The following is a 25,000-nucleotide window of genomic DNA, read 5'->3' as shown; positions in this document are numbered from 1 at the left end:
CCGCATGCTGGACTCCCTGGGGACAACGACAGGCCACAAGCAATTCTAGACTCACTGACAGCAGGGAAACAAGCATAAGCCCCAATGGAGTTTTCACGCTTTTAGTCTTTGGGATCTTGCCCCATCCTTCTTCCATATGTCATCTTGTCTCCCATTTTACCAGGTCACTGTGGTGCCCCAGTGTCCATCTCTTTCCCTGTTTTCCTCCCTTCATTTGTTGCCTTATCTCCCTCCCATTTGTGGTGTGAGTGCCTCTGGGTTGTCCTGCCTTCTCCCATGGCAGGGCTGGCCAAGATGGGAAGGGGATTTGGGACCTTGGCTAACTAACCAGTGTGCCCCGTGTCTTTCAGTGACGTGTGTGTGCAGTGGTGTCCACTCTCCCGGCACTGCAGCACTGAGAAAAGCAGCTCCATTGGCAGCATGGAGAGCCTTGAGCAACCAGGCCAAGCCACATATGAGGGCCACCTCTTGCCCATTGACCAGAACATGTACCCCAACCAGCGTGACTCGGCCTACAGCTCTTTCTCAGCCAGCTCAAATGCCTCTGACTGTGCCCTTTCCCTCAAGCCAGAGGAGCCAGCCTCTGCCGACTGCATCATGCAAGGCTCAGGGCCAACTAAGGCCCCTACTGGCCGGCCTAATGTGGCTGAGACCTCAGGAGGTAGCCGGCGCACCAATGGGGGCCACCTGACTCCCAGCTCCCAGATGTCATCTCACTCACAGGAGGTCCACCACTCAGGGCCTGCCAAGGCTACCAGGGGCCCACCTCAACCTCCAGTGAGGCGAGACAGTCTTCAGGCCTCCAGAGCCCAGCTCCTCAATGGAGAGCAGCGCAGGGCTTCTGAGCCTGTGAACTCCTTGCAGCAGAAGGAAAAACCGAGCTTGGACACTGTGCTATTCCCAAGAAATCCTAACAGGTTCTGCTGCCTCAGCGGGCAAGACCAAGTGACAAATGAGGGCCATCAGAACTGTGAACTCAGCCAACCTCCTGAACCCAGCCAGCAGGGCTCTGAGCATCTACTGATGGAGACCTCAGCCAAAGCTGTTGGATTCCCAAAAGCATGTGACAAAGCTTCCAGCATGGATTCCAGCCCACTCAACAAGGCTTCAGCAGAGCTAGCTAAGGCTTCTTCTTTTGGCAGCCCTCCATACCTCAGAGGACCCACAGGGCATCGCCATAGTGCCCCCGAACAGCTGCTGGCATCCCACTTACAGCGTGTGCACCTTGATACCAGGGGCAGCAAGGGGATGGAGCTCCCAACTAGGCGAGATGGGCACGAGTGTACTCTGTCTCCTTTGCATGGCAGCCACACAGGGAAGAAAAGTCCATGTCCCTCTGCAGGAGGAACCCAGGACCATCCCAGCAAAGAGAAAAAGACCAGGCCAGTGGATGATAGGCCTTTAGGTTCGGGGCACCAAAGCCCAAGCAGTTCCCCACATGGAGAGGCTGATGGACACCCTCCAGAAAGAGGTTTCCAGGACCCAAAGAGAGCAAACAGAACAGGCAGTGAATTGGCTAGCCAGCTGCCCTCTGCCTCTGACTCCCTTGTTCAACAAACCAGGGACTGTTGTTCAACCACTAAAGTACCTGGAAACACAGAGGCAACTGAAGAAAGGGACAATGAGCCCAAGGAGTGTGGCCGGGTGGTTGGTAGGCAAAATGGAGGGACCCGGGGCCGCTCAATCCAAAACCGGCGGAAGAGTGAGCGTTTTGCTACCAATCTGCGTAATGAAATTCAGAGGAGGAAGGCTCAGCTCCAGAAAAGTAAGAGTCCCTTGTCACAGCTGTGTGACACTAAGCAGCCAGTGGAAGAAACCGAGGAGTCCCTAGAAAATCCTTCACTTCCTGCGTCTAACTCGTCTCTTCTGTCTTCATATAAAAAACCACCTAGCCCCAGAGACAAGCTCTTCAACAAGAACATAATACTCAGGGCTAGGTCTTCAGAGTGCCTCAGCCAGGCCTCTGAGAGCCATGAACCTAGGACAGGCTTGGAGGGACGAATAAGCCCTAGTCAGAGGCCTGGCCAGTCCTCTTTGAGCCTGAACACCTGGTGGAAAGCATCTGACCCACCCTCCTCAGACTCTGAGAAAACAAATGTTCATTGTGGAGTCCGTGGAGGTCATTGGAGATGGTCTCCAGAGCACAACCTGCAGCCACATGTGGCACTAGCCATGGAAGCCCCTTCCAACCCAGGCGACAACAAAGAATTGAAGACTTCTACTGCCCAAGCTGGGGAGGAAGCCATCCTCTTGCCCTTTGCAGACAGAAGAAGGTTCTTTGAAGAGAGTAGCAAATCCTTATCTACATCTCATTTGCCAGGTTTAACCACTCATAGCAACAAGACCTTTACCCAGAGATCAAAACCTATAGATCAAAACTTCCAGCCAATGAGCTCCACCTATAGAGAATTGAGGCACCATCCCATGGACCAATCATATCATTCCTCAGACCAACCATATCATGCCACAGACCAATCATATCATTCCATGTCACCCCTTCAGTCAGAAACTCCCACTTACTCAGAATGTTTTGCGAGCAAAGGTCTAGAACAATCCATGTGTTGTAAGCCACTGCACTGCGGTGATTTCGATTACCACAGGACCTGCTCTTATTCCTGCAACGTCCAGGGAGCTGTAGTCCATGACCCTTGCGTTTATTGTTCTGGGGAAATCTGCCCTGCTCTGCGAAAGAGAAATATGATGCCAAACTGCTACAACTGCCGGTGCCACCACCACCAATGCATCCGGCGTTCAGCTTGCCATCATAATCCCCAGCACAGTACCCTCGAGGACAGCAGCTTGGCACCTGGCAACACTTGGAAACCCAGGAAGCTGACAGTGCAGGTGAGGACTTGGTTCTTGGATGGGTGAGCTTCATTATTCTCTTCGTGAGGAAAAAGCAAGGTAAACATTTGAAAATATAATGATTTTCATTCCTTAAAACTGTATAGTGCTGGTTTCACCAGATTGTAGCTTATTAACCTTGAGCAAGACACTCAACCACCAAAATTGCAATTACCTCATCTTTAGAGTTAGAGCAAAATAACTTTTGCTTCACAAAATGGACAGAACTGGGATTTATATCCTGACTGTATAATTGGTATCTGAGTGACCGTAAGCAAGTCATTCAACCACCAAAATTTGCAGTTGTGTGATTTTTAAAGGGAAAAAAAGAATTTTACCTCATAAAATGGCCAGTACTAAATAAAGTCTTATTACCTCATCTCTCAAGTGGAGGAAAATAATGGCCGCCTCATGGATTAGTCATGAGGATCAAATGAGATTGTGTATATAGAGTGCCAGGCCCAGTGCCTGATACAAAACAGCACGTATTCCCTTCCATTTCCTGCTTTAAAACTATCTGGAGCTGCCATATTTGCAAATGTCACCCCAGGCTTTGCCATCGGGGATCTGACTTATCTGGTTTTCTGAAGAGTAAATCCTTCCCCCCTTCTCCAGTCTCTCTCTGTCAGAGACCCAGGTCTAGACTTGGCTGTTGCTGCACCCTGGTTATGACCTACAACCCTAACACAAGCCACTGCCATCCCCCCAGGTACTTTTGGGAGGACCCCCTATGTCCTTGCCAACTCACTGCCAGATTCCTTCTCCTTGGCTTCCTTAGTGCCACCTTTTGGCTGGTGCACTCAAACCAGAAGTTAGTTCCTGAGTTGAACTGTTGTTGCATAGGCAGACACTTCTGAATGACTTAGGCTATGAAATTGCTCAATACACATTCTTTGAAAAAGGGAACCTTAGAGGTGAAAGAAGCCTTACACAAAAGAGTACATACTTTACTATTCCTTTTATATAAAGTTCTAAAACAGCTATTCTATGGAAAAGAAATTCAAAACAGTGGTGGTCTATGGGAGGTGGCATGGAGATTGACTGGAAAAGGGCATAAGGGAACTTTGTCCCGTGACAATAGTGTTCTATATCTGGATAACAGTTTGAGTTACACAGGTGTATACATTCGTCAAAGCTCAACAAATCTACATCTAAAATTGTGCATTTCATTGGAAGTAAATTTTGCCTAAAAATTATGGTAAACAAATATCAAACTTTAATACATATGCTGAAGTTCTTTTTCTTTTCTTTTCTTTTCTTTTTTTTTTTTTAGTGAGGAAGATTAGCCCTGAGCTAACATCCGTTGCCAATCCTCCTCTTTTTGCTGAGGAAGAGTGGCCCTGGGCTAAGATCCGTGCCCATCTTCCTCTACGTTTTTATATGTAGGATGCCTGCCACAGCATGGCTTGATAAGCAGTGCATAGCTCTGCACCTGGGATCCAAACCTGTGAACCCTGGGCTGAAGCGGAGTGCACAAACCCCACTATGCCACTGGGCCAGCCCCTGAAGTTCTTGAAATATATTGATGTGTGCAACTTATTTTATAGTTTTCAGCATACTAGTGTTGCCCATATTTTGTTATAATTTATCCCTGATTTCATGTTTTTGATGCTATTATAAATAGTATCATTTTCTTAATGTCAAGTTAAAATTCTTTGTTACTACTATATAGAAATAGAATTTAATTTTGTCTGTTGGCACAGACTCCCTTGCCAAACTCACTTATTAGTTCTGATAGCTTTTTGGTAGATTTTAAAAGATTTTCTACATAAACAATCATGTCCTCTGCAAATGGAAATAATTTTGTATCTTAATTTCTACTGTGTATGGCTTTTCTAGGGGAGAGAGAGGTCTTATTGCTCTGTCTAGGACCTCCAACACAACGTTTAGTAGACATAGTGAGGGTGGATAGTGTTGCTTTGTTTCCAATCTTTCTCTACTAAATTTGATGTTAGCTATAGGTTTTTTTGTAGATTCCCTTTATTAGGTTGAGGAAGTTCCCTTTTATTCTTAGTTTTCTGAGAGCTTTTATCAGGAGTGGATGTTGGACTTTTTTCAAATGCTTTTTCTGTATCTATTGAGATGGTCATATAGTTTCTCTCTTTTAGTTTATTGATAGGGTGAATTACATTGATTGATTTTTGAAATAAGAACCAGCCTAGCATTGCCAGGATAAATACCACTTGGTCATGATTTATAATCCTTTTTATATATTACTAGATTTGATTTGCTAATATTTTATTAAAGATTTTTGTGTCTATGATTATCAGGGATTTTAGTCTATAGTTTTCTTGTAATGTCCTTGTTTGGTTTTCATATCAAAGTGGTGGCCTTACCAAATGAGTTGGGAGGTATGCCCTCCTCTTCTATTTTCAGGAAAAGTTTATATAGAATTGCTATTATTTCTTCCTTAAACGTTTGGTAGAATTCATCACTGAAGCTGTCTGGGCCTGGAGTTTTCTTTGTGGAAAGATTTTTAACTAAAAATTAAATTTCTTTAATAGATACAGGGTCATTTAGGTTATCTGTTTCTTCTTGAGTGAGCTTTGATAGTTTGTCCTTCAAGGAATTTGTCCATTTCATTTAAGTTTCTGAATTTATGGAGATAAAGTTGATTGTAACTTACTTTGAAATGCATCAAGAATTTAAGATGGATTGGTGGATGGATAGAGGAGTGAATAGATAGATATGTGATAAGGCAAATATAGTAAAATATTAATTGTAGAATCTAGGTGGTGGATACATGGGTGTTAATCATAAACTTGTTTGACTCTTCTGTATGCTTGAAAATATTCATAATAAATGTTGAAAAAAAGAGGAGAGTATATATAAAATAATGGTTTAGGGGCACTGATGCTGGAACCAGACTGCCTTGGTTCAAATTCCTAAGCTTTCCCAACTAAAAAAAAAAGGAGGTAGTAACAGTACGTACTTCATAAGTTGATTGTGTGGATTAAATGACGTAACGTGTGTAAGGCACTTAGAACAGTGACTGTCATCTTTTAAGTGTGAGTTATTCTCTCTGAAAATAAAAGGCGACTTTGGCTTGGCTTGAGAAACTTTTGCCCAAAGAAGAACCTGCAAGTAGACAATAGAAGAAAGGGGCTGAAGCTGGGGAGGAAAAGGGGGAAAGAGATGGCCGCGGAAGTGTCAGCCCAGGGCCAGTAGCTCTGTAAGGGAAGGAGATGAAATTTGCAGGTTGCAGCAGTTGGCAACAATGCAGGCGTGCCTGTGCCCATACCATACCTCTCCTTTTGTACTCTGAGGGAAGGACACATGGAGTTCCTAATGCCTGTTAGACTAGCTGAGCAGGTCTGCTTAGACACTAGGCTTTCAGACATGTGGATGGCCGTCTAGGAGCCACTTTATGTCATTTCTACCCCTGCCACCTGAATATACCCGCCCAGACATGGGGAAAACTTTCAGCATGGGTTAGCATACCCCAGCTCAGATGACAAAGGTAGTTGTGATGGTGGCTATCTAGAGTAGGGCTGAGAGCCTGTTCCTTATGGCACCTGGAAGAGGTTGGGGAGATAATTGGCTCCTGTTTAGTGCTGTTAAGAGAAGTAAAATCAGCACACACTTACATCCCTCATACTTCATGCCAGTTAGTTTTGCGTATATTATCAGACTATTTCATGTAACAATTGTATGAGATAAGTTATAATAGGATCCCCATTTTACAGCTGAGGAAGTTGAGGCTCAGAGAGGTCACACATCTAGCAAATGGCAAAGCTAGGATTTGAACAACATAACAGTAACTAAAATTTGAGTTTCTACTGTGCACCAGGTACTGTTCTAGGTGCTTTACATGTATCAACTCATTTAGTCCTCAAAGCAATCAAGAAATAGGTACTGTTATTATTATGATCTCATTATTAAATAGCTGGGGGAATTGAGATAGAGAGAAGTTGGGTAGTTTGCCTGAGGTGACAGAGCTAGTGAAGGCAAATGTGGGATTTGAATCTATGTAGTCTAGCTTCAGAGGCCAAGCTCCTAATTGTGCTACACTGCTTCTTCATAAGCTGATTGCCAAGCCCAGGCCTTCTCCAGTATAGCAGGATGCCTTTTAGGAGTATAACTTCCATCGGGGCAACAAGTTCCCACCACAATCACCATGTGCAACAAGCTGTGGGGATAACTGCCTCTGGTTCAAGGTGCTCAGGCAATTTATAGCAAATTAAGTGGCTCAGGAAAAAAAATAAGGTGATACTAGGGAGCTGAGATGGAGTTTGGGAGTTGGAACAGGACTTTATTTGCTTTGGCCACTGCTATTTACTGAGCACTTCCACAGGGCTAGACAGGGCATGGCAGGAAATCCTGGCTCCCACTGTGGCTGAACGAGTAACAGTGTCTTGGAGGGCAGAGACATCTCACAAGGGCGTTGAGGTCGAGTCTGAAGCACAGGTGGTTAGAGTTGCTCTGATATGACAGGTACAGGCAGGGAATGCTGAAGCCTGGAAACAAACCACATTTTTTCCATGGCTACTAACATCCAGAGCCTCCTATGTGCTGAGCGCTGTGCTAGGCATTCTCTATGCACATCCCATTTTATCCCCACTACTGGGAACCCAGCAAGGCTAGATAGCATAATCCTTATTTGCCAGATAAGAAGCTGAGGTTCAGGGAGGTGGCATAACTTCCCTCAAATAACACAGCTAATAAGTGTCTTAGCCAGTATGATGGACATCAGGTGTCTTACCGCCAAAAGGGAGGCCTACTGGGGCAAAGGTAATAACACTTTGAATGGGACCAATAATAGCATTGGAGAAAGAGGGAATTTGGAATATCAGTGAGGTTTAGGAAAAACTGTGCATTCCCGTTGGGCTAAGCTCTGAGTCACTAGGTAGAGGATACTGGATGCGAAATCAGGAAGAATGTAAAAATCAAATTTGCATTAGGTTTGGAGCTAGAATAGGAAGGTAGGGACATTTTTACAAATGGCACACATGGCTTGGGCTAGAGGGAAAAGAGTTGCTTGGGCAAAGCCCTTAAGGAAAAGATGCCCAGGGTGAAGAGTCTATTCCTGTAATGTGGGGAATGTGGTACCCGGCACTCATGCTCCCCAGAGATGAGCCCACCTCAGCCCCTGGCAGTGGATCGGGGAGGAGGAGGAAGGGCCCCTGCAGTACAGGGTGTGCTGGCATGCACGCTCTCCGTCTGCCTCACCCTGGGAGAGGGTTGCAGTAGCAGGAGCTTTAGGCCTCAAAGCTCCCTCAAGGGCCAGGGCTTCCAAGAAGATGCTTTCTATGTTGGAAGAGGCCAGAGGAATGAGCAGGTTCACCCAGCAGAACAAACAAAAAGACCTCCTTTGCAAGAGCCAGAGCAAACAGCAAACGTGCTAAACTGGTTTTTAACATGGTTTGGGAGGGAGTAGAGAAAGAAAGGGAAACGCAGAGTTTTCTAGACCACACCGTCCAGGTCCTGAGTGCTCTCCTAGTCTCTGCATGCCCCCAGCAGCTCAGCAGGCCACTTGACAGAAAGGCAGCCCTCCAGGTATGTATTTCTCTAGCCTGTATGGGAGAGTAGAAGGAACCAGCTGGGGGGGCCTGGCCAGGGACAGGCTTCTGACCTCTTCACATTTTTGAGGCCATCTATATACCTGGCTGCTCAGAGCTCCCTAACTTATCAGAATTTTGCTTTGCAGGAATTTCCTGGGGACAAATGGAAACCAATAACAGGAAACAGGAAGACCAGCCAGTCAGGGAGGTAAGTGACCACTCAGGGAGTTGGGGTGAGTTGGTGCCTCTGAGGCTTCTATAGAAATTGGTAAGGTCTTCTGTTTGCTCAGTTTCCTTTGAAGAACCTGGTCTGGTGTCCATACCAAGGGTTAATGCCATAGATGTAATCCAGCCTGCCCCCAGACAGCTGGGCTACAGACCAAACTGATTGCTGGGACATTTTGGAATATGTTGTAGTCAGGCAGTATTGTGGGACATTGTGCTCATCAGCTTAGAGGCCTGAGGCAGGCCTGCCCAGGCACAATGACATGTGGGATCAAATCATGCTGAAACAGATGAGAAGGCATAAACTATGCCTGCCTTCCCAGCAGCCATTGAGCAGTTGGAGGGGGCAGAGAAGGGGTAAGACTGTCCAGCTACTGCTGTGCCTTTGCCTCAGAGTTGTTAGAGGTACTTGTTTCTTGGGTTCTGCTACCTTTCTTTTTATAGGGCTTGTTGAGAACTTAATGTCTGCTCATTAAAAGTCCAGGGGCAGATCATGCTAACAATAGGTTAAAATTCCTGAAAGAAAGCAGGAACCTTTTTACAAATGGCATATATGGCTTGGGCTAGAGGGAAAAGAGTTGCTTGGGCAAAGCCCTTAAGGAAAAAAATGCCCAGAGTGGAGAGTCTGCACCTGTAATGTGGGAAACATGGCACCTGGCACTCATGCTCCCCAGAGATGAGCCTATCTGCCATAGGTGACCATAAGGAGTAGACACTTACCTTTCTGGGTTGCTCTCCATCAGCCCGGCTGGACCCTCTCGTTTGTGAAATTCCTTGATAGACTATTTCGGTCAGTTCTTCTCCAGGCCAAATTGTACAAGAGGCCCCTAAATTATACTGATTTTTTAACTCAAATTCCAGGAATGAAGGAGGGACAGGGAAGAAGGCTCTTAGCTGTGCCTTTGTGGGGACACCTAGGGAGGGGGCACAAAAGGAGAGGACTAGAATCTGGGTCTCTTGAGTCCAGAGGAGTCCAGAGTTCTTTCTGGGGGTGTACATTATCCTCTGTGATTTGGTTGTGTAGTCGGGAATATTTTGGCTTTCTTTTGACTCCAAAGTCTGGGAAAACTATCAGTTTTCTGGTTGGCAATGGAGAAAGGGAGGAACTCAACATTTATTGATCATCTACTAAGTGTCAGTCACTGGGCTGGATCTTTTTACACCCATAATCCCATTTATTCTCCACAATCGTTCATTTTGCTACTTATTTTATAGATGAGGTCCAGAGAGGTTATATAACTTAGCTGAGGTCACATAGCTAGTAAGTGATGGAGCCAGGATTCCGACCTAGGTTTGTCTGGCCCCAAAGTTCATGTTTTTCCATTATAACTGCTTCAATTAGGATCCCTAAGGAGACCTTTCAAATGGATCCCTTAGCATCATGTCTCAGGAGTCTAAGGCCTGGGTGGGGATACTATGGCTGGTCTTGATTCCCTGATGTGGGCTGACTTGTACCATGTCCTTGGAGAAATCATTTCAGTCTAGTGGGTCTGCTGAGTTTCCCATATTAGACTGAGATCTTTGAGAGATGCAACCATGCCTTCGTCATAGACTTATTCTCTGTGCCTAGCACAGTGCCTGACACTGAGAAGTTGCTCAAGAGGTATTTGCCATTTGCTTTCCGAGTGAAGAAACAGAGCCTTCTCCACCACTGAATGGGTGAAATGACACAAAAGTAATAATGCTAACTAACATTTCTTGAGCACAGTGCTCTATTATAGGCACCATTCAAAGCACTTTACAAATATTTATTTATCACAATAACCTTATGGGGTAGGTACCCTTAGTCTCTCCATTTGACTGAGAGAAGAAACTGAAGCAAACACAGGTAAATTCATTTGCCTAAAGTCCCACAGCTAGTAAGTTGACTAGACCCAGGCAGTCTAACTTCAGAGACACTATACTACGCTATGGTGCTTCTCCAAAATGGTTCTCTTACCAATCAGCCAGTGAAGTAAGAGGACTTTATTCAAAACCTGGTGTATGTACTGCCTTTTTCTAGGCAAGCAGGGAAATATTAGAGAAAGAGCATCATAAAGCATAATGCCTGCCCACCCATAGCTTGAGCAAAGAAGACTAACCCACACAAAGTTAAGTAGCAGTAATAATAAGTTACCATTTGCATAACAACCTATGTGCCACAAGCTAAGTTACACATATTATGTTGTGTTTTATCTTCCCCAAAACTCTAAGTAGGTATTATTATAACTAGGTCAGTGGTTCTCAAACTTGAGTGTGCATTAGAAACACCTGGAGAACTTGTTAAACCACAGATAGCTAGGCAGATCCCACTTCCCAGAGAGTGTGATTCAGTAGATGTAGAGTGGGACTCAAAATTTGCATTTCCAACAAGCTCCCCAGGTGATGCTGATGTAGGGTGATGAGGCAGCTGCTCCTGGGATCACACTTTGAGAACTACTGACTCAGAAAAAGAATCTGAGGTTCAGAGAAGCTAAGTAATTTACTCAAGGTCTCACAGCTACTAAAGGGACAAGCCAGGATTTAAACTGAGCTTTTGCTTACTCAGACAAGTTGCTATCAGATGAAAAGTGTCAAATACATGGTTTAAACAAAAAGCACGTGGTAAGGGGCCGGTACATGAAAAGTATTATTATGCCCTATTTAAGTTCACTGGAGGGTACGAAAACTGAAGGTTGGGACCCATGGGAGGAAAGGCCCAGAGGGGACACTAAGCAGGGTCTGTTGGAGGAATGAACCCCTCTGGTTAAGAATTCTGGCCTCAGATTCAGTCTGCCTAGGTTCAAATTCAGATTCTTCTATTCTCCACCTGTGTGAGCTTGGCGAGTGGCTTGCTCGCTCGCTCTCACCTCACCCCATCAGTTTTCTCATTGCCAAATGGGGTAGGAGTACCTACCTCATGTGATTGTTGTGAGTATTAAATGAGTTAATATATGTAAAGCATTTAGAACAAAACCTGGCACCATAAACCCTCAGTAAATATTAGTTGTGATAATGAGGAGAAGGAGGAGGAAGCAGAAGCGGTAAAGGAGGAAGAGGACCAGCAGCAGCGACAGTAACAGTAGAGAAAAAGGGTGAAGTACTGGGCCAGGATAGATAGGCCTTGAAAACTAGATAGGATCGTAAACATGGAAGCAATTGAAGGTTATCGATCAGGTACGTGACATGGTAAATGTGGCATTTTAGGCAACTTGGCATCCTTTGCAGCCTAGATGGGTTTGAAGGGAGACCAATTAGGGGCAGAGATCCAGGCATGAAAGAGTGTGGCCCTGGATTGGGAAGGTGGGGGTGCAATAGGAATGGAGCAGAAGGGATATATAAATATGTGTGATATTTTGGGGAAAAAATGTTTATTGTGAAAATAATATTACAGGAAACTAAAAACAAAGGAAAAAGTAGCCTTATTCCTACCACCCTAACACCCTGATTGTTTTCATTTCCCTGCCAGCTTTTATGTATAGGTATAGAGATTTTTTTTGGCATGATTATAATAGCTATGTAGATGTGATTTTGTGTGTCCTGTCTCTTTTTTCCCCACTAAGCATTACTTGGTAAAGAATTTTTCATGTTGCTATATAGGCTTCGTCAATAATTGTGAATTTTAATGGCTGCATAATATTTCAGTGGCTGAATGTGCTCTAGTTTGCTTGATCATTCCAAAATTGTTGGATAATTAGATTGTTTCCAATTTCTTGCTATTACAAAGTAATGCTGCAGAAAACTTTTGTGTAGCTATAACCTATGTCTCGTTTTGAATTATCTCTTAAAAATAATTATCCAGGGTTGGGATTATTAGTTGAAAGAATATGAACATTCTTATTCTTCTTGATAGATTTCACCAAATCCTGCTTTCCCAGGAGGTATTTTACACTGCCGTTATCAATATATGAGGATGCCAATTTCCCCCAAATCTTCCCCTCATGGAAAACTGTCTTTTTCTAATGCACTAGGTGTGAATGGTACCTATTATAATTTTAACTTGCTTACTTTGGTTATTCTAGTTTGAAAATTTTTCATGTGTTTATTTAATATTTGCATTGTTTCTCATGTGAATCGTCTGTTCAGATTATTTGCTCTCAAGTACATGACACCTTTTGAGAGAAAAGTAAAGAGAACTTGGTGATTGGAATTTGGGAAAGAAAGAATAAGTCAATAATAACTCTGAGTCCCAGTGACTTGGAGAAAGTTATCGACATAGCCGGGGCAGTTGAGAAGGGGAGTGATTTGGTGGAGATGGTAAGTTTGAGTTGGGATATGTTGAATTTGAAATTAGTGAGAGAGACAAGTGGATTCTTTGGAGGAGGCTTGTCGATCACCCAACCAGGGGATAGGATGAGGAAGAAGAACCAGCAAAGGAAATTGAAGGGGCAAGCAGCTGGAGTGGTGGAAGAAGTATGCCAGCACACCATGATAGAAGATAAGGAGAGGACTGTTACTGACTTTGACAGTTTGGAATCACAAGTGACCTTCAAGAAAGCAAACTTAGTAAAGTGGTAGGCAAAGGAAGTAGATGGCATGATGGTCTGTAAGGGGGATAGGTAGAGAAAAAAATGCACACAGCTTTACACATCATAAATTGACCTATTTTAAGTGTACAATTCAATGAGTTTTGGTAAATTTACAATGCTGCGCAATCATCAACAATCCAATTTTAAGACATGTCCATCTCCCTAAAAGGATCCCTTATGCCCATTTGCAATCGCTTCCCATTCCCACCCTCAACCTCAAGCAACCACTAATCTACTTTCTGTCTCTATGGATTTGCCTATTCTGTACATTCCATGTAAATAGAATCATACAATATGTAGGCTTTTGTGCCTGGCTTTTTTCACTTAACATGCATTAACAGTTCATCATGTTGTAACATGTATCAGTATGTCATTCATCTTTTTTGCCAAATAATGTTCCACTGTATGGATATACCATATTTTATTTATCCATTCATCCATTAGTGGATATTTGGATTATTTCCACTTTTTAGCTATTGTGAATAATGCTGCTATGACCATTCACATACAAACTTCTGTGTAGACATATGTTTTCAGTTCTCTTGGGTACATACTTAGGAGTGGAATTTCTGGGCCATGTAGTAATTCTATTAATTTTTTAAGGAACTGCCTGTTTTCCAAAGCAACTGTGCCATTTTACATTCCTAACAGCAACATGGGAGGGTTTCAGTTTATTTTCATTAATTTTTTTTGTGTGTGTTTGAGGAGGACTAGCCCTGAGCTAACATCTGATGCCAATCCTCCCTTTTTTTCTTGAGGAAGATTGGCCCTGAGCTAACATCCATGGTCATCTTCCTCTATTTTATATGGGACGCTGCCACAGCATGGCTTAACAAGCAGTGTGTCGGTGCGCGCCTGGGATCCGAACCTGCGAACCCCAGGCCGCCGCAGCGGAGCACATGCACTTAACTGCTTGCACCACCGGGCCGGCCCCTCTTTTCATTAATTTTAATACAATGATTATGTGTTAGTGTTACTGTGTGATTTGAAAAGTATTATAAAAGAAGAATGTTTAAAAAGACATTTAAACATTAAAAAGTGTTTTAAGAGCCAGCCCTGATGGCCTAGTGGTTAAAGTTTGGCACACTCCACTTCGGCGGCCCGGGTTCGGTTCCCGGGCATGAAACCACACCACTCATCTGTCAGTAGCTGTGCTGTGGTGGTGGCTCACATAGAAGAACTAGAAGGACCTACAACTAAAATATACAACTATGTACTGGGGCTTTGGGGAGAAAAGAAGGAAAAAGAGAGGAAGATTGGCAATAGATGTTAGCTCAGAGGGAATCTTTCCCAGCAAAAAAAAAAAAATGTTTTAAAAAAAGAAGTTGGCTAGGGAAAGGAAGGAAAGAAATGGGGTAGTAGTTAGAGGGGGCAATAGGGTTTAATTTAATGGTTCTCAGAATGTGGTCCTAGGACCAGCAACCTCAGTATCACCTAAGAACTTGTTAAAAATGCAAATTCTCCCCAAATTTCACAATGTTATAAACTATTAAGACATCAGTAAAAAAATGCAAATTCTCAGGCCTCACTCAGACCTGCTGGATCAGAAACTGGGATGTAGCCCAGTGATCTGTGTTTTAATAAGCCCTCCAGGCAATTCTGATGAAGGATAAATATGAGAACCACTGGTTTAAGTGAAGATTTGGTCAGGATTTGGAAAACTGGTTTACATTTAAAAGCAGAAAGGAGAGGTCAATGGAAAGGGAAAGACTATTGATGCTGCAGATGGAGGAGGCAAATCACAGTTTATGATCTCAGGGAAGATGAGAAGGCCTAGGAAAGGTCAAGGGCAGAGATGACATTTAAGGGGAGACATCCTGATGGAGTTTCCGCTCCCCTCCCCCTCCCCCAAAACATACATTTTTAACATTTCTTATGTCATTTCTGTCACAACTGGAATGATGGGTGTAGGTGGGAAAATAAAATGTATATTCTTGAGCCATTCTCTTTGCCTGGAAGCCTGCAAAGAATTTTAATTCCAGGTAGTTACACTCTTGGTTGTCTCCCTCCACTGTTACTTGGTTTGTGTGCAGAGAATGCAAATGCATTTTAATATTAGCAGGAGGGAAAAAATTGGTGAGTAGATCTGCTGGGAGAAAAAGCTACATAAGTATGACGTATTTAAAAGCCAAAAGAAAGTATTTTCTGGATTATCTCTTTTGCTTTTCTGCACCTATGATTGCCTCCTGTGATCCTTTCCATTTTTCCATTTTGCACAGACCTTTACAACGTATAGAGTGTTTTTCTATACATGGCCACAGTTAATCCTCACAACAACCCTGTGCCGTTAAGCCTTATTTTTCTCATTTGACTGATAAGGAAGCTGAGACTCAGGAAAGGTATTATTATACTATTATTAACAATAACAACAAAAGGTATAATAGCTAACATTTATTATGTGCTTATTATGTGTTGGACACTGCTATAAGCATTTCATATGAATTATTTTATTATTTATCATGAACCCATGAGATAGTTACCATTTATTGACCCAATTTTACAGATGAGGAAACTTACTCACAGGTAAATTAAAGTCACTTGCCCAAGGTCAAACAGGCATCTGACTCCAGAGCCCATTACCTCTCAGATTATATAGCAAGTACATGACAAAACTAGACTAATACCCAGGTGTTTCAATTCTCAACCTAGGGCTCTCTTGCTTCCTTTTGTCATACTACATCATGAGAAGAGTGTGGAATATCCAGTACACATTTCCTATTTGCTGACTGAGTGAAAGAAAATGGATAATTCCAAGTTGAATCTCATTTCATTAGGAAGAGTACACTTTTCAGGAAGGCTCTACCACCTAAGAAGAATGCAACCTTCAGAGGTATAGAAGGATTTGTTAAAAGCATGACAAAGTGAATTTAAATACTTGGGTATTAATTTAATCCTGGGCATGCAAAACTTATTCAAGGAAAATTATAAAACTCTAATGGGAGGAATAAAGACATGAATAAATGCACAGCTATACTTCGCTTCAATTTGGGAAGACTAAATATAAGAATGATTACAATATTCCCTAAGTTAATATATAGATGTAATGCACTACCGATTAGAGTCACTGTGGGATACTTTATAGAACTTGTCAAATTCATAGTGAAATTTATCTGGAAGAATAAGTGGGCAAGAATACATTTATTTAAAAAGGTAATGATGGTAGACCTACCCTATCAGATTTTAAAGCCTGTCATAAAGTGACAATTATCAAAACCATATGATAGGGGGTTGAAAAAAAAGGCAAACAGTGAAATTTAAAAAAAAATTCTAGTAACAGATTCAAGCTATTCTAAGAATATAGAGCATACTGGAAGCAACCCTGAACTGGGGAAAGCAATCACTCTTTCTTTAATAAATGCTGGGAATTTTAGGTATCAATATGGAGAATAATTAACTTAGATCCACAGCACTTATAATACTCTGTAGTAAATTCCAGAAAGCAGACCAGTGGAATAGCATATTTTTTCCAGCTATGGATGGAAGATAAATTTGTGTCTGTTAAATGGAGGACATCTCCAGAGACAAGATGGACGGTTTCAAATATATAAAAGTTGGGGAAAAACCCATTGTACAACAAAATGTAATAAAAAACTAAACAACAGAATGAGGAAAATGTCTGGGGTCAGCATCACTGATAACAGTTGACTGTCCCCAGAATATAAAGGATGGATACAGATATAGAAGGTCAGCATTCAGATTCAGCTTCATACAAGGGCAAGGAAAATGAACAGGCAATTTACACATGACGAAATAAAGGCACTAAAATCACTGCATGGAAAAGTACAACCTCTCTAGCAATTAAAGAAATGCAAGTAAAAACAACTTCAAGGTATCATAATCTGCTTATTAATCTATCAACAATTAATGGAAATGATAAACAAATTACAAAACCCTATCTTGGCAAGGCTGTGAGTAAACAGTATGTGTTTCTGCAAGCAGTATAAATTGGTTCGGCTTTCCTAGAGGGCAATCTAGAAATGTGTGACAAGAGTTACAAAACTGTTCATACTCTTTGACCCAGCATACCCCCAAGGAAATAACCTCAAAATAAAAAATAATTTGTTTAAAGATGTTTGTAGTAGTGCTATTTACAATCATGGAAAAGATTTACCAATCTAATATATCATCATGATGGAATAGACTATAGCCATTAACAGTGACAGGTATACAAATATTGGGTCTTGTGCAGAAATGAGTATTTGTAATAATATTAACTAAAAAAGACTAAAGCCTAAATCACATGTTGAATTTGATAGTAGCCATACACAAAGAACATTCAGAAAGACATCTAGTAAAATGTAAATAGGTGGAGTTGAATGCACATGGTGTCCTTTGGGTACATGTCAAGTTGCTGGAATGTATAATAAAAAAGAAAATCTGAAGAAAAGGCAACCCCCATTGGTTTGATTTAGGCCTGGGAAGTTAAAGATCAGGAGATTTGGAAAAATCCCCATACCAATTACAGTGTTACTTACCAGACAAGCTTCATCTCACTGTTAGCTAGAATTTGGTTTGCTAGAATTCTCCATCAGCCAGCACTTCTGCTTATCTAAATCTGTGAGAACTTTGACATTTTTGAAGGGGTATATCACCAGACCTTTGTGAATCTCCAAATTTGTCACCATCACTACAACATAGAACCCACACACACCCCACCGATAGACATTTTATTATCTGGCTCAGAGCCATCACTTTCTTAAGACCTTTCCATTTCTTTTCACTTCCATCACCAGCATTAGTTTGCATTTTAGTGCCGTTATTCACAAAGAAGCACATTTTCTCTCTACCATGGTTACTGCACATGTATACCTTGACAATGCATAGAGACCCATCAAGCCACATTGAGATGGGAGTGCCAAGCCGTTGACTAGGCTCCCACCTTTGCTAGGTGACTTGCCCTGCAAACCAGTATCGTGATGCCTTGAAGTCAAATTCATACCCTTTGCAAAATGACCAGTTACTACATTTTATGGATCTTTAGGGTTACTCTCAAAGTGTTAAAACCTCAAATGTTAAATGCATGCATGCCAAAGAACTACTCTATAGTAATAATTGTCATTCATAATTGAGCACCCAGAATGCCTTTTAAACTATCTGACATAGAATCGTGTTCTTTATAACTTTTATTAAGTCTATTCCATTGTATTCTGGGTCTTTGAAATTCAGTACATTACTGTCTGGTATACGTAAGGACTCAGACAACACTTGCTCTCTCCTCCTGGCCTGTCCATTGCTTAACCATGGTGGGGCACCAAATGTCCTTAAATAGCATTGGGATTCCCACAGCTTTTTGCTCCAGTGTGCCCATTATTTTATTTTGTAAATTTTCATCCCACTTGTCACATGGGTGGTATGTGTATAGTTAATTAAAATGCATTTTGTTTTGAGAGGTTTTTCTTTTTTTTTAATGGATTTATACTTCTTAAGATACTCTGGTGAGTTGGGAATCTGGTAGATAATGACTGATTAGAGCAGTGGATCTCAGAGTGTGACCCCAGACCTACTAGATCAGAAATTTAGGGGGTAGGACCCAGCAACTTGTGTTTTAATAAGTCCTCCAGGTGATTCTGATACATGCTCAAGTTTCAGAACCACTGGATATTGGAGAATAGAACCTTAATAACCTTGGCCAGCCTGATCCTCAGCTAAATTGTTCTTGTGGATATGAAATCCTCCTGGTCCCTTGGCAATGTGTTATGTACTCCAAAAGTGTCTTTTATTAAATATCTTGGGAAGGTTATGAGAACACTGGAGAGGCAGCATGTTGTGCTGGAAAAAGCATGGGCTTTGGAGTCAGATGGACCTTAATGGTAACTTCTCCTGGCCACTGACTCTCTTTGTACTCCCTCAGAAGTTTAACCTCTATGAGCCTCATTTCTAACAGGAGGAAGAGAATACCCATGCCAGAAGACTGTCTCAAAGGTTAAATGAGATCAGATCTGTCAAGTTTCCAGCCCTGTGCCTGACACATGATGGACTCTCAGTAAATAAGAGCAATCATTACCATCTGTTAGCACCATGTCTATGACACTATGTAGGCTCCAGAGGACTAAAAAGAAGATCTTCTTAGAAATTCCAAGTAGGGGCCATTGGAGGGAGGGAGCTAAACTTCTCCCAGAACAGCCCCAATAAAGCAAGGACTTCTCCCATCTCTTCCAAGGACACTGCATCAGCATCCTGGAGGCTGTATAAGGCTCAGGGCAAGTCCTGCCACTTGCATTTGTTGTTGCCAGACTCATTGTTCCTTACTTGAAGTTCTGTAGACCCAGAGGCAGAGAAAGGTGGCAACAACAAGCTCTCTGGGCCCTTCTCCCCTTCCTGTGCAGCCTCCTTGTGGCTCACTTCCTGGATCTTGCAAATATTTCCCTCAGCAATAACCTGGGAGTGGCTGTTTCTCTTGGAGCAGTCTTATCTTTTGGCTGCCGAGGAAAAGGAAAGGGCAGAGGGGCTGGACCTGTGCACTCTTGCTGCTGAAATCCTGGAATGCCAAGCTATTGTGGTGAGTTTAAAAATAAAGTTTCCAAACAAGAAAACTTCAAAAGGGCTGGGGAGGAGGCAGGAGGAGATTTTTTCAGTCTCTGCAAATATTGGTTTTCGTTTTCAATTATTATTAGGTAAAAAAAAAATTAACAAAAGAGGAAAATCTTTTCTTCAGAAGAAAAGGCAACCTGTGCCAAGAGGAAAAGAGAAGAACAGCCCAGGACTTGGCAGGCAATTTGCTTTTGTTTTTGAGATGTAGTCTCCTTGCTGGTGTCAACAAAGCCCTTTCTCATACTTAGCTTCATGCTTCCTGCCCTTTCTTCAGCAAGGAGCTAAAATCTTCATGGACACCTGGGGATGAATGTAGTGCAAGTATCTTTTGCCCCACCCCAGGAGTCCTTGCTTCAATGAAATTGTCCCTTGGAGCCAGATAAGGCAAGTTCCAGTCTGGACACTATTTCTTACCAGCTGAGAAAATGATTTACCCTTTCTAAGCCTCAGGATCCTCATCTGCAAAACGGCAATAATAGTACCTACTTCGGTGGGCTGGTGTGGAGATTAATAGAAATGCATACATGAAAGTGCCTAAAACAGCGCTTAACATGTAGTAAGAAGAGACCATAGTTCTTTTCCCTTAATGAAGCTCCTTGTCCTCCACTCCAGGGAAGAATCCTTACTTGGTGCCAAAGCAGAGTTATAGATTTCTGTGCGTACAGGAGGCTTGAGCCCTATGAAAAGAGGACCTCTAGAGGCCAATATCCTTGGCTTGAGCCTGACACAATTCAGTGGAAGCCTCCCATTCACCAGTTTGCTTCAGCTGTTAGTGCCAGAAAGGCAGGGGCTATGTCGGTTTTGCTCCCCTTTGATCTCATTCCCTTGCACAGTGTGATATTCAGTGAGAGCTTGGAATGACTTGTACACACTTTGGCCCTGCTGATCCCGTTGAGCACAGTCCTTCCCCTTTCTGGAGTCCTGCCTACTTCTGCTCCACTGATATAAGTGACTGTGCAAAGCTCAGGCTGGCCCTACACAGGCTGTGTAAGTGGGAAGGCAGTGCTTTTAAAATTAGGATTGAGACAGAGAATAGAAATTTCCAGATTGCCTTGCTAGAGCCCAGTGCCTCCTGATAGGGTCACAGTGCCATGAATTGGAGCACCAAATGTCCCTAGAAGGGCATGTTCTCTTCTTCTGATTCTGGAGTTGGCTAGCTAGCGGTAAATTCTGTAAGGCTGATGTAAGTGATTAGTACCTAAACAAGACAACTTAGAATATCTAGTCCTTTTGATCTTCACGCTGTTCTTAAGCCTAAACTTTCTTTTTATTACCTCTTCATTTTTAGTAGATGAAAAGAGTGAGTGAATGAGCCTAGGGTTAAAATCCTTGGTTAGCTAGGGCTTCCTAGCTAGGCAGCCATGTGGCTGAGCTAGGACCCGAGGTCTCCTGGTTTCTTGGCTATTGAACAGGGCTGAACATTAAACAGGGGGTAGCATAGTCCAACTCCCTTGATGGGAACCTGGAGCAGGGCTGAAGCATACAGCAGTGAAGTTTGTACACTGCACAACTTGCACAACCATATGCAGTGGCCCTGAGTAAGGGACTTCACTCTTAACAATACACATAGTTCTGTCATTTATTAATCACCTTTCCATATACCCAGCATCATTCCTAGGTCCTTTCTTGTATAGTTAATCCTCACAGCAGCTTTGTGAGATAGATATTTTACTGAAACTGAGATAAATTAAATACTTTGTTCAAGGTCATGCAGCTTTTGGGTAATGGAGCCAGATTTTAAAATTTTACTAGAATTCAGACCCAAGTCTTTCTGACACTGTGTTCTTTCTACTCTGCTCTGTTGCCTTTCCTATGCCCTGGCTACGGAAAAGAGTGGTAAATTTCATTACTATCGTGGAGCAGGGTTCTTCTCACCACAGCTGTGGGACATTGGCCCAACTGGGGCCTTTGGAGATGTTACTGTCACTGCTTGCATTTCATAAAATCTAGATTGGAGATGAAGGTAAGGAAGGAGGAGAGAGGCAGGGACAGAAGGTAGGAATGTGTGTGATGAGGGGTGGGGGACAGACTGTATAGATTGGAAACCAACCTAAGTGGAACAAATAACTCTGCCCCCAAACCTCCACCCCCAAACCACAACACTGCCATCCTTTTCACCCTGGACCTTTGTTTCCGTAGTATGGTCCCTGAACCACTTGTATTAGAATCCCTTGGGGCAATTGTTAAAAATGCAGATTCCTGGGCCCCACCAAAGAGGTACTAAATACCAATTTCTGGTGGGGGGGCCCATTAATTTGCATTTTAAACAACCGCTCCAGGTAATTCTGATTAGGAGCCACTTTGATTAGGAACAACTGTTCCAGGCCAATAGTTTCCAACTTTTTGGATCATGCATCCTTCTCAGAAAGAATTTTTTGAGCATGCACCTTCAATATATGCTGTTAGTTTATTAATAAATTCCTTATGTGTACCAATGTCTTAATATTTATATTTTTAAATGCAAAAAATGGTGAGAATTTTGCATTGGTATTCTTAGATGAGACTGGTTTCTAGTTTTCCTTTATGTATACAGTAGTTGTTGGGTTTTGGTATTGACGTTATACAGGATTCTTATCTTCTCCCTCTGTTCTCTAGATTCCAGAATCTAGAAAGTATAAATAGCATTGGGGTTGTCTATTCCTTTAAGGTTGATAGAATTAACACAAGACCATGTGAGTGTGCTATTTTTTTTTTCTGTTGTCAACTTGATCAATAATTTTTTTTCTATGGTAACTGGTGGGTTTAGATATATATTCTTCTTCTGCAATCAGTTTTGGCAATTTTTGATTTCCCAGGAAACCATTCTAAGTTTTCAAATTTGTTTTCATAGAGTAGAGCAAAGTATTCTCTTACTCTTTTCATTTACTCTGTAATTGCGGTTGTTTCTCCATTTCTAATTTTGTGCATTTGGGGTTTTAAAATTAGATTAGCAAGTGCTTTATCTGTTTTATTCTTTTTGAAGAACTAGCTTTTGGCTTTAATTATTACTTCTATCATTTATTTTTTAGTGTATTAATTTCTGTCATTAGTTTTCTTTCTGCTTTGCTTAGGTCTATTTTTGTGGCTCTTTTCTTAACTTCTTTTGTTGAATGCTTAGTTCATTTATTTTAATTTGTTCTTATGTATTAATATAAGTATTTAAGGCTACAGATTTTCCTTTGACCACTGCTTTAATCAACCATATCCTCTAGCTTCTGATATTTTCATTGTTGTTATTTTCTAGGTGCTTTACAATTTCAGATCTCTCCTTTGACTAGAGTGGAGGATATTTTTTCCCTTTTATTTTCTATATGTCATAAATTTTCTTTTTTCATTTTTGTTATTAATTTCTAGTATTATTGTATTTTGATTAGATACTGTAGTCTGTACTACTTCCACTTTTTGGCTTAATATATAGTCAATTTAAAAAGTGTTCAATGGGCCCTTGAAAAGAAAGTAGAGTCTGTTTTTAGTGTATGAAGAAATTTAGATTTTTCCGTTATCTTAGTTTTTGACTGTCCTATCTGTCATCAGCTAAAACAGTCTCATATTTTGTTTTTGCTTTTTTTCTACCTTTACATTTCCTGTAGATTTTGCTTTATGAATTTTGATGCAATGTTATTAGGTACATAAAGATTAAGGGTAGTTAGACCTTAATCATGTATTCTAATCATTACTATTATAGTGCCCTTCATTGTCTTGTTTATTGTTTTTTGCCTTTAATTCAACTTTTTTATGATATGAGTATCATGGCCTTTGGGGTTTTTTTTCATTTTTGGCATTAATTCATTTATTAAACAAATATTTATTGAATGCCTACTATGTGCCAGGCACTAGGTACCAAATGAATGAAACACACAGGATCGCTGCTCTCATGGAGCTTACATTTTAGTTAGAGAGTGGAGCACAAAATAAACAAGTAAAAATAGGTATGTGATATAATATTAAGGAGGAATGTATGCTCTGAGAAAGAACAAAAAAGAAAAAGGATAAGTAAGAATCAGTCATCTCTATTTTAGATCAGCTGGTCAGGAAAGTCCTCTTTGCGTGACAGCATTCGTCATCCTTTTGCTTTTCACTCACCACCTTGTTTGTTTGTTTGTTTCCTGAGGGGGAAGTGCCAAGTGGAACAGTTTGCACACAAGGGATTATTATAATCTTAAGGAGCTGTAGGTGGGCTAAGTAAGGCCCAAATGAGAAGAGAGTGGGGGATGTGTAGATATGAATTTCTGATCCATGTGAGTGATGAACTAGCCAGGATGGGGATTAGAGATGAGGAGAGTGAAGATTTTCCTTTCCATTCTATCTGAGCTTAGCTACCATTATGTGTATTATTATTTTTTAAAGAAATATTCTCAGTCTTCAACATGACTATTGAATGGATATTCTGTCTGATGATTTAATTGAACTGCTGGAATTTCCTGTTACTAGGCAGTCCTTAGTATGATACTGATTGCTCAGGCCACAGCAGAAAACCAGAACTTTCTGGCTTAGAGGGCTTAACTCTTTATACTCTGAGACTAAAGAGATGTCCTTTGACTTTAGTCACTGTTTATTATACAGAAATTTGACTTTTTTTTACGTATTTTTATACATATTTAAACAAACCTGGACTTCTTTTCCTTGGATATTTTCCTCTATTGCTTATGAGAATCTTATTTCACCTCACAAGTGATAGTCTTTTTAATTTTCTGATAGTTTTTTTCCTAAGTATATTATATATACATATATAACATATATATTAAAATTTATACCCACACACACACACCCTTAACTCTTGAACCTGGAATTTATTTTGATATGTAATGTATGGTACAGCTCCAAATAACACTGCTCTGCAGTTATCTCAAAAAGATTTATTAAATAATCTTTATCTCATTGTTATGGAAGATCAATTATATATGATGTTTTTATAGAAAGTTTATGTTTCTGGACTTTCCATTCTGTTCCATTAATCAGTAACACACTGTTTTAATTATATATGCTTTATAATATGCTCAATCCCTTACCCCCCATTTCTTTTGGAGCAAAATACTCTTTAATATTATATCCTGCTTTATTTTGCAAGTTAATTAGAAAATTCTATACTTAAAAATTCCTATTGAGAATTCTGACTGGAATTGCAGTAGAAGGAGATATTTTAAATCCAAAATAGCAGATATTTGTGAATGGCCTGCTTGATGTTTTTTGTTACAAGTATAAGAACATGGGCAGAAAGTATACATGTGAAATTCATGATATAGCTTGCATCTAGAGAGGCAGCAGGGGAGTGGAAGTGGGGAGTGAAACAAAGTGTGTTATTTCTTATTTCTTAAAAAAAAATTCATGATGCATCGATAGCAAAGTATTAAAATGTGCTAATTCTGGGCAGTAGGTGGAAACATGAATATTTATTATAGCAATATCTGTATGTTTCTAAATATTTGAAATTTT

General features: G+C 41.3%; 1 protein-coding gene across 2 annotated transcripts in view; it reads left to right on the top strand.

Moving 5' to 3' along the window:
• The window catches only part of SHROOM4 (shroom family member 4), a 186,591-nt gene that overhangs the window by 146,495 nt on the left and 15,096 nt on the right, over positions 1 to 25,000 (top strand). For both annotated transcript variants that reach the window (XM_058535877.1, XM_058535878.1), the window contains exons 4-5: positions 351 to 2,844; positions 8,492 to 8,553. In XM_058535877.1, coding sequence (XP_058391860.1) covers positions 351 to 2,844; positions 8,492 to 8,553 — 2,556 coding nt within the window. The remainder of the gene's footprint in view (positions 1 to 350; positions 2,845 to 8,491; positions 8,554 to 25,000) is intronic.

This window comes from Diceros bicornis, chromosome X (assembly GCF_020826845.1).
Source record: "Diceros bicornis minor isolate mBicDic1 chromosome X, mDicBic1.mat.cur, whole genome shotgun sequence".
NCBI lineage: Eukaryota > Metazoa > Chordata > Mammalia > Perissodactyla > Rhinocerotidae > Diceros > Diceros bicornis.
This window is presented reverse-complemented; position numbering and strand designations above follow the sequence as displayed.